Genomic DNA, 8,226 nt, shown 5'->3' on the forward strand with positions numbered 1-8,226 from the left:
TCCTTACTCTTTTCTCACTCTTTGCTCTTCCCTTACTTCTCACTCTTCTCAATTCTCACACCTTTCTCACTCCTACCCTTTTCTCACTCTTTCCCCTCTTCACTCCCTTAAACTCCACCACAAAAGGTGACGCCCTTACCAACGGCGAACCGTCCCCAGGAAAATTAATTTATTTATTCAAATTCTTCTTGTTTTATCTTGTTTCATTCCTCTACCTGTTCTCCTGTTTCAATTATTAATATTTTTGCTAGGGCCGCGCGGTAGCCCAGAAGCTCATAAGCAGAAAGTCGTGAGTTCGACTCCGGGACCCACTGCGAGCTTGCTACGCTTGTTCCCAATAGCCTTGAACAGGCGGGGAGGCGACCCAAAGTCAGCCAAAAAAAAAAATATATATATATATATGTGTGTGTGTGTGTGTGTGTGTGTGTGTGTGTGTGTGTGTGTGTGTGTGTGTGTGTGTGTGTGTGTGTGTGTGTGTGTGTGTGTGTGTAATAGAAAATAAAAAACATATAAATAAATAAATAAGTGCTTGCCGTAACTTACAAGGTTTTACCTTACTAAGGGTTTCTCACTTCCCATTGCGTGGGAGTGGAATGGCGAGTTTATTTCTGCTAATATCTGTGCTGCCGGGTTTTACTTTTCGACATGAACCGGGTGAGTGTACGAGTTAATCTTAATTTTTTTTTAAGTAAAACCCACTTTTTATAGCACTTGTTCATATTAAAAGTTGTACTTTTTTCTGACATCAAATTATCTTCAACATTATTTTTATTCAGAAGAAGAAAAAGAAATATCTCCGTAACAATAATGCTCATGCCAATGATAACTTAGAAATTAGATAAGTTGTTATTTCATCTGGAGAAGGTGACCTTAGGCTTAAAAGCAAACTGAGACGCCACGCAGGCGACACAGGCGACGCAGCACAGACCAAAGGCAGACTTCCTGTTGTTGAATTCAAGTAGATTTTTTCTCTCTCTTTCGAAAAGGTGAGGTAATACATCTAGACCAGCGTTTCTCAACAAAGGTTCTCCGGAACCCTAAGGTTCCGCAAAAGGTCTCTAAGGGTTCCGCGAGAACAAATGAGAGAAGCTAATGCATTTTTTATTTGTTATTTAATTTCATATACGTAATATAATTAAACACGCACGACATATTCTTGGTTACTGTAATAATTTGATACAGACATCATCCTATCTAACCTATTATTACGATGAAAATGAAATGAGAAAGATATGGTATATATATATATATATTTTTTTTTTTTGCGCAGGGGTTCCTTGAGACTTGAAATTTATTTTAAAGGTTACGCAAGGGTAAGGCTGATCGAGAAGCGTGTAGGTTAATGAGAGAAAAGTTCAACTTATACTTTAATTCAGCAACAGGAAGTTTGCCTTTCCACTGTGCTGCGTTGCCTATGTCACCTGCGTCTCAGTTTGCGCTGAGAGTAACATAGGCCAATTCATCACTTTCGGACGAGTTTATTCAGGTGACAGAAACCCTACGCCTCAGTCCATAAGGGTTGAAATCATATATGATCAACCTACAGCCAAGGTCGTATTTACATATTTTTCTGAACACCAAAAGGCAGGATTATTCTGACAAAGAGAACCCTCGCCGTTGTCCCAAAACGCGAAGAATCCCATTGCCGTCTGAAAGATGTTTTGTGCAACAAGTATTCGCATGGCAGAAGCCTTCTTGACTTCGGTTTCTTCGGCCATGAAATGTCGATCTGAACAACGTGATGAGCCTGCTCCCCCTCCCGGGCCAGGCGGGAAGGAACCCCGACATTGGCCTATACAAATAAGATAAGATAAGATAAGATAAGATAAGATGAGATAATATAAGATAAGATAAGATAAGATAAGATAAGATAAGATAAGATAAGATAAGATAAGATAAGATGAAATGAAATGAAATGAAATGAAATAAAACAAAATGAAATTAAATAAGATAAGAAAAAAAATCAGAATAAAAAAAAATAAAATGAAATAAAATAAAAATAAATAGAAATAGAATAAAATAAAAGGTTTGCCGAAATTGACAGGGCTTAGCTCTACCAGGGGTTTCTCACTTCCCACTACGTTGGAGTGAAGTGCCGTGTTAAGTAACTCAAGATAAAAAATAGTTAATTCCTACTTCGAGATGGTAATTACCCATTCCCTCGCTCAGGATCATCTTGAAAAAAACATATCAAGTCGATAATCTACTTAAAACTTCTTAAATGAAAAAGACAAGGTTATTCACCGATTCTGTAAAGAGTATATGCACCCTCCATGACCAATTACACAATTTGTTCTCGAAGACCAATTATATCTGACATTCACAGGAAGCCTTCAACTCACCTTTTCTTCCCTCCCTCAGATACAAAAAATCATCCTTCACTACCTCTCACCCCCATCAACCCCCCCCCCCACCAAAAAAAAAAAAATCTCGCATACTTACACTTGGACTGGATGGTGTTGTCGGCCGCTCCGCTGACCTCATCCTCCTCCCCGACCTCCTTGACGGTGAGGTCCTCGAAGTTGACGATGAACATGCACGTGTCGCCTCCCTCGTTCTTGATCGGGCACATCGTCGTTTGGCATAGGAATTTGGTCCCTGGAAAAGAAGAAAGATTACTTATTTATTTATTCATTCATTTATTTTAATTGTTTATTTTATTTTATTTTATTCCATTTATTTATTTTTCCTTTTTGCATAAAGTGCGACTACCGGGCAGACTATCGGTTACATTATATACATCGAGTAAACTTTGAAGTTCATTGAGCTACATTTAATCTACATATGTATCATGCAATTTACTAGTAATGCTTCCATCGGATATACATAATTTCTGTAAGTAAAGATACCCATTAGAAAACACTAAAGTTTTGATGCATCATCAGTTAATAATATTATTGAAAGTAATATTTCCATATATTCTTTCATCAAGACTTGTTTCATTCCTTTACTCTTTCATATTATTTATCTTATGTTACTCTTTTTTCTATTATATATATATATTTCTTTATATGTCTGTTCTACTTTATGTCTTTTATACTTTGCCTATTTTATTGTCTATTATATATATATATATATATTATATATATATATATATATATATACTTATACACGCATATACATATACATACAGACATACACACATTATATATGTATATATATATATATATATATATATATATATATATATATATATGTATATATTCTTGTACTAGTTCATTTCAAAACATTTCATCTAAATATTCACAAAAGCTTGTCCTTCAAACTTTGTGCATATCGTTCCAAGGACCCCCATCCATAATATCATAATCTTCTTTTACCTTTTTTTCGACAAATGAATTCGTAATCGGAACAAAAACAATATGTCAACTGGGGCTAATTGTACTTAACGCAAAACATATATATTTCACAAAGCTGAAGCACCGAACACGGCAAAACTATTCACCCTTTCGAAAACAGTGCTAGGCTTGATCACGATTTATGTCCATAAGCTTCTTTCGCGAATAAAATGAAATTATGGAATCATTTACAGTATGATCCTTTACTTAAATGGCAGACTATCAAAGTGCAAATCCTGAAATACCAAACGTGGGCAGGGGAACACCTGTGTACTCATGTGGCATTTATTCATACACGCACACATACACACACATACACACAAACACGCACACACACACACGATTACATATTATATATATATATATACATATATATATATATATATATATATATACGCACGTACACCCATGTGTACATACATACATATGTAAATACTTGCATGTATGCATGCAGCTCATACACACATACATAGATGCATATGCAAACATACATTCATATATACATAGATATACTGGAGTCCCTTTCGCCATTATAACGAAAATGGACAAGATATAGAACATTCATTTTGTGTTGTAATTTCGGCCAGCTAGTATCAGTAAAACCTCTGTCACACATGAAAGACTCGAGCGAGTTCGTTTGAATAGACACGACTTCGGTTACAATCTTTCATCTTTCGAATCTCCAAATGTCAAATCACCTTTGCGTCATATACTGAGAGGCTGATTGACGAACTAAGAGAAGTTAAACCTAGAATACGAATGTTAGATACATTGTTGAATTGTCCTTGGGGAAGTCTAGAATGCTGTAGGCGAAGTCGTCTTCCATGTTTTCAAATTCACAATATTACACGAGAATTTTGAATGATTGCCGGGGGCTTCACGGAACACGCAATGGTTATTTCATTACTAGACTTGTATGAAACAAATCTTCTCCTGTGTTCTGCCACTTTCGTTTTATCTTTGTTGCCGCCAGGCAATAAATTGACGCAACCTGAGGGGATTTCTCCCCGTTTTCTCCCTTTCTGCATGAGGGGACGGAGATGGGGGGTTGCCGATTTAATGAAGCGGCCTTGCTGTGGGTGTGCTGTGTCTTGCGACACTGCTTCTGACCCAGGGCAATGGACAAGATGCTGGGATGACCCGTCACCCAAGAGGTGCCAAGATAAGAGGAAAGGAAGAAGGTAGAGGAGATGGAATGGGTGGGAGTGGTTTCTATGCCTCTGATTTCTGGCTACATCCCGTGTAAGGCAAAAAAACAACAACTTTGGTATATGTATGTATATTATATATATATATATATATATATATATATATATATATATATATATATATATATATACCCAGGAGGTGCCAAGATAAGAGGGAGGGAAGAGGGTAGAGGGGAGTGGAGTATGTTGGGGATGGAATGGGTGGAGTGGTTTCCATGCCTTTGATTTTTGGCTACATGCCGTGTAAGGGGGAAAAAGCTTTTGGTATATGTATATCTATGTATGCCATGCGATTTTATTCAGCTGAAGATTCACCATCCTTTCGTTGTGTCGGGGATGTATCTCGACCCAATCTCAAAGAATCTTATCGTTGCGTTATATATTGTATTTGTTTTACCTGTGGCATTTTTTTTTTTGGGGGGGGGAGGAGGAATGAAGGGTTAATCTATTTACTGTCATATAGTTTTGGACTTAATTCGTCCATGAGTTGGTAAGTATCTTATGTTATCAACAGCAATACATAAAATGTAGGTCACCGTTGGGGAAGAGATTAAGGCCTGTATTATATATACCAAATAAGATTAGTTTTACATCAAATTACGATTACGGAAATTCGATATTCCCGTGCATATATCAAACAATTTCTACGATTTCTTGAATTCTGTTGAATGCGGTGAGGACATTTATGGTAAATTGTAACCGCGCAATTTGCAATACATTACGAAAGATGTCTTACCTTCCACAGAGAAACTTGTGCATGGTTGATCGAGATGATCATAAATAATTTTCCACACAATACGATATGAAACCCATTGGATGGTGAAGTGACAGTAATGACAAAATTGAATGCTAATGCATAAGTATATATCAATTTTAATCGACTTCCAACTGAACAGCCGACATTTTTCATTTATCTTTTCATGGTCTGCAATGCCAAATTTGGCACATTTAAGGCACCTTTTAAAATGTTATTGATTACCTATCTATACATCAAGGGCCCCTTCCCCTTTTAAAGGAGGTAACCAGCACCCATTTCCACCCATTTCACAATGTAGGCTATTGATGGAACCACGAAGAGAGTACCGAATCAATATTTTGAGTCAGGTCATCCTCGAGGAACTAAGAAGCGATGGAGGCAAGGATGGTGGATGCGAGTAGAATATGTGTGAGTTGGTGAATGCTTTTTGACTTAGCTACCTCCATTATAAAAGGAAAGAAGGAATTTCCTCCATTATAAAGGGAAAGAAGCCCTTAGGATATGAATAGATAGACTTCGGCTCAATACTCTTGATCGAGTAAGGTCCACAGAAGATTCTGTTCAACACCAAAAGATTCTATTCGATAAAGAGGAACCTCTTGCTCCTTTGTACTAACAAAACCTTGTTGCACTATACCTCTTCTCCATTCGATCGAGCTTCTGTGCACGGTACTGCCCCACCCATCAAACCCATCCTCCATCCCCATAATTAACGTTCACAACAACTTCATACAGGCTTTTAGTACGAGGAAGGTTCACCAATGGGGAACAAAAGACATCAATGTCCCCCAGCTAAAGAGAAATGTTACACTATTACAGAAAACGCAGTGATGGTATTGAAGAGGGACGTAGGAAAACCAATACTATCGAGTTAATATATCACTGCCAATATTACTGATCGTCCAGAGGTTGTTTCAGCTAATTATTTATTCGTATTATAAAACGAGCACCTGACACTTCAAAAATGTTCACTCGTTTCCCACGTAATACAAGTGAGAATGATACATATGCACATTTCAGTGTAGTGGAGGCTGCGCACATAACACCCAGAGAGGTCACAAATCACAGAGATGGCTTTGCCAATCTCGCATTGGTTGCTGCTAGGCTGGTCATGGAAGGGAGAACGGACCAATCAGCTTGCTCCATTCTGAGACGTCCGACAGGGCGATTCGTAGTGGGAGTGTATATGCTGTTGATTAATGCTTGCCTGTCACTCTGAAGAAGACTTGTATTCGAAACGTCACTAACAGTGTCCCTGATCCAGCCTGAGTTTTCCTATAGGTTTTCACTCAATTGCCTCAACTTTAAACAACATTTAAGTGTCTTCGTGTTATAGTCCAAAACATGGTTAATTGTTTCGGTACCATGCCAACTTGACGGAGGAGGAAAAGCAGGAAGGAGGAGGAAACGAGCTAGAGGTGGGTGAGGAAAAGGAAGGAGGGGAGGAAGAGAAGGAAGAAGGAAATGGTGAAGAGGAAAAGGGGGATGAAGAGGAGGAGGGAAATGGTAAAGAGGAAAAGGGGAAGAGGACGAGGAGCCCGAGTAAAGGAAGGAGAAGGAGGAGGAGTGAATCTTCCCAGCCTCATTGAGAATACGAAATTTAGTGATACAAAATGAAAAGAGAAACTCCAATAACAAAATAACTGGGGATTAAGGTAAACAAAGAGACGCACAGTTAAATCTCTCATATTTGACCCCAAATAATGGAGAGTTACGTGTTTTGGAAATTCGTAATTAAATGATCTGTGTCTTAGAAATGATGCCTGAGGTCCTTCGTAGGATCCCCTTGAAGTGTTTGGATATCAGGTTGTGGAGGACATTTGATCTCGCCTTAGAGGCTTAGAAGGACATTCGATCTCGTCTTAGGGCATTTTGTCTCAAATTAAGACATTTGATCTCGCCTTAAAAGGATATTTGGTCCATAGGATATTTGATCTCATTTTAGGACATTTGATCTCGCCTTTGAAAACATTTGATCTCGCCTTAGACATTTGATCTCGCCTTATGACATTTGATCTCGACTTTGGACATATACTCTTACATTAGGACATTTGATCTTGTCTTGAGCAAGTAATCCTGTGAGTGGAATTTACTCCGGGAAGGGAGAGGGAACGACCTAAGCTTGACAAAATGGTCGACAATAAAGACAGAAAAATTTGTACAATAAAATCGTTTGCATGTGTCTTTGTTCTGTACATCTCATTCTGGCACCAAATAACTTTTATTTGACTAAGATGAGGACTTCCACCCAAACTACCCCTCCAGTAACAAATACCTCCAGATATCATCAAACCTGTAGAAGGATAATTTTGGAAGATTTGACTATGGGCATCAGTGTAACAAGTCCGTGGTTTAACATAAAATATAAAGAAAGTTAGCATGCCTCCTAGCCCAATACTTCATTACCTAATGGGGATCATCATAAAGCATCCCTGTGCCAACTAATCTATTGAAACGTAAATCCACTCCCTTCTGAGGCCTCCAGTATCATTTTTGTGATCTTAATTGCCTTCGTTTCCAGCACTCGTAATACAAATTCAACTTGGTAGAATATGTTTAGCTTAGGAGTATATTCAAGTTTTTTTTTAATTATTATTCGTATTCCTAGACGTTTTCCATTGGGTACTTCTATATGTCGCATGTGTACTGTAAGCCCTCTCCCCTATCAAACATTAAAAAGAAAAATCTCCGGAAAACTATATAACCTCAACGAGAGAGGGAGTGGAAGGGTGAAACACCTAGAGAACTTGGATGCCTTTCTGGCACGAAAATCCCAAAGACGCACACACACACACACACACACACACACACACACACACACACACACACACACACACATTATATATATATATATATATATATATATATATATATATACATATATACATATATTTTGGGGTTGGGAGATTCGAGGAGTTTACCC

The 8,226-nt window shown here is 38.0% G+C and overlaps 1 protein-coding gene across 1 annotated transcript in view; it reads right to left on the reverse strand.

The window, feature by feature from the left end:
* Positions 1-3,623, reverse strand: part of LOC143026800 (uncharacterized) — a 76,573-nt gene extending 72,950 nt beyond the window's left edge. The window contains exons 1-2 of the mRNA XM_076187576.1: positions 3,584-3,623; positions 2,443-2,598 (exon numbers count right to left, since the gene is read on the reverse strand). Of these exons, the coding sequence (XP_076043691.1) occupies positions 2,443-2,598; positions 3,584-3,623 (196 nt within the window). The remainder of the gene's footprint in view (positions 1-2,442; positions 2,599-3,583) is intronic.
* Positions 3,624-8,226: the final 4,603 nt, after the last annotated feature.

This window comes from Oratosquilla oratoria, chromosome 7, assembly GCF_046742065.1.
Source record: "Oratosquilla oratoria isolate Oo_2021 chromosome 7, ASM4674206v1, whole genome shotgun sequence".
Lineage (NCBI taxonomy): Eukaryota > Metazoa > Arthropoda > Malacostraca > Stomatopoda > Squillidae > Oratosquilla > Oratosquilla oratoria.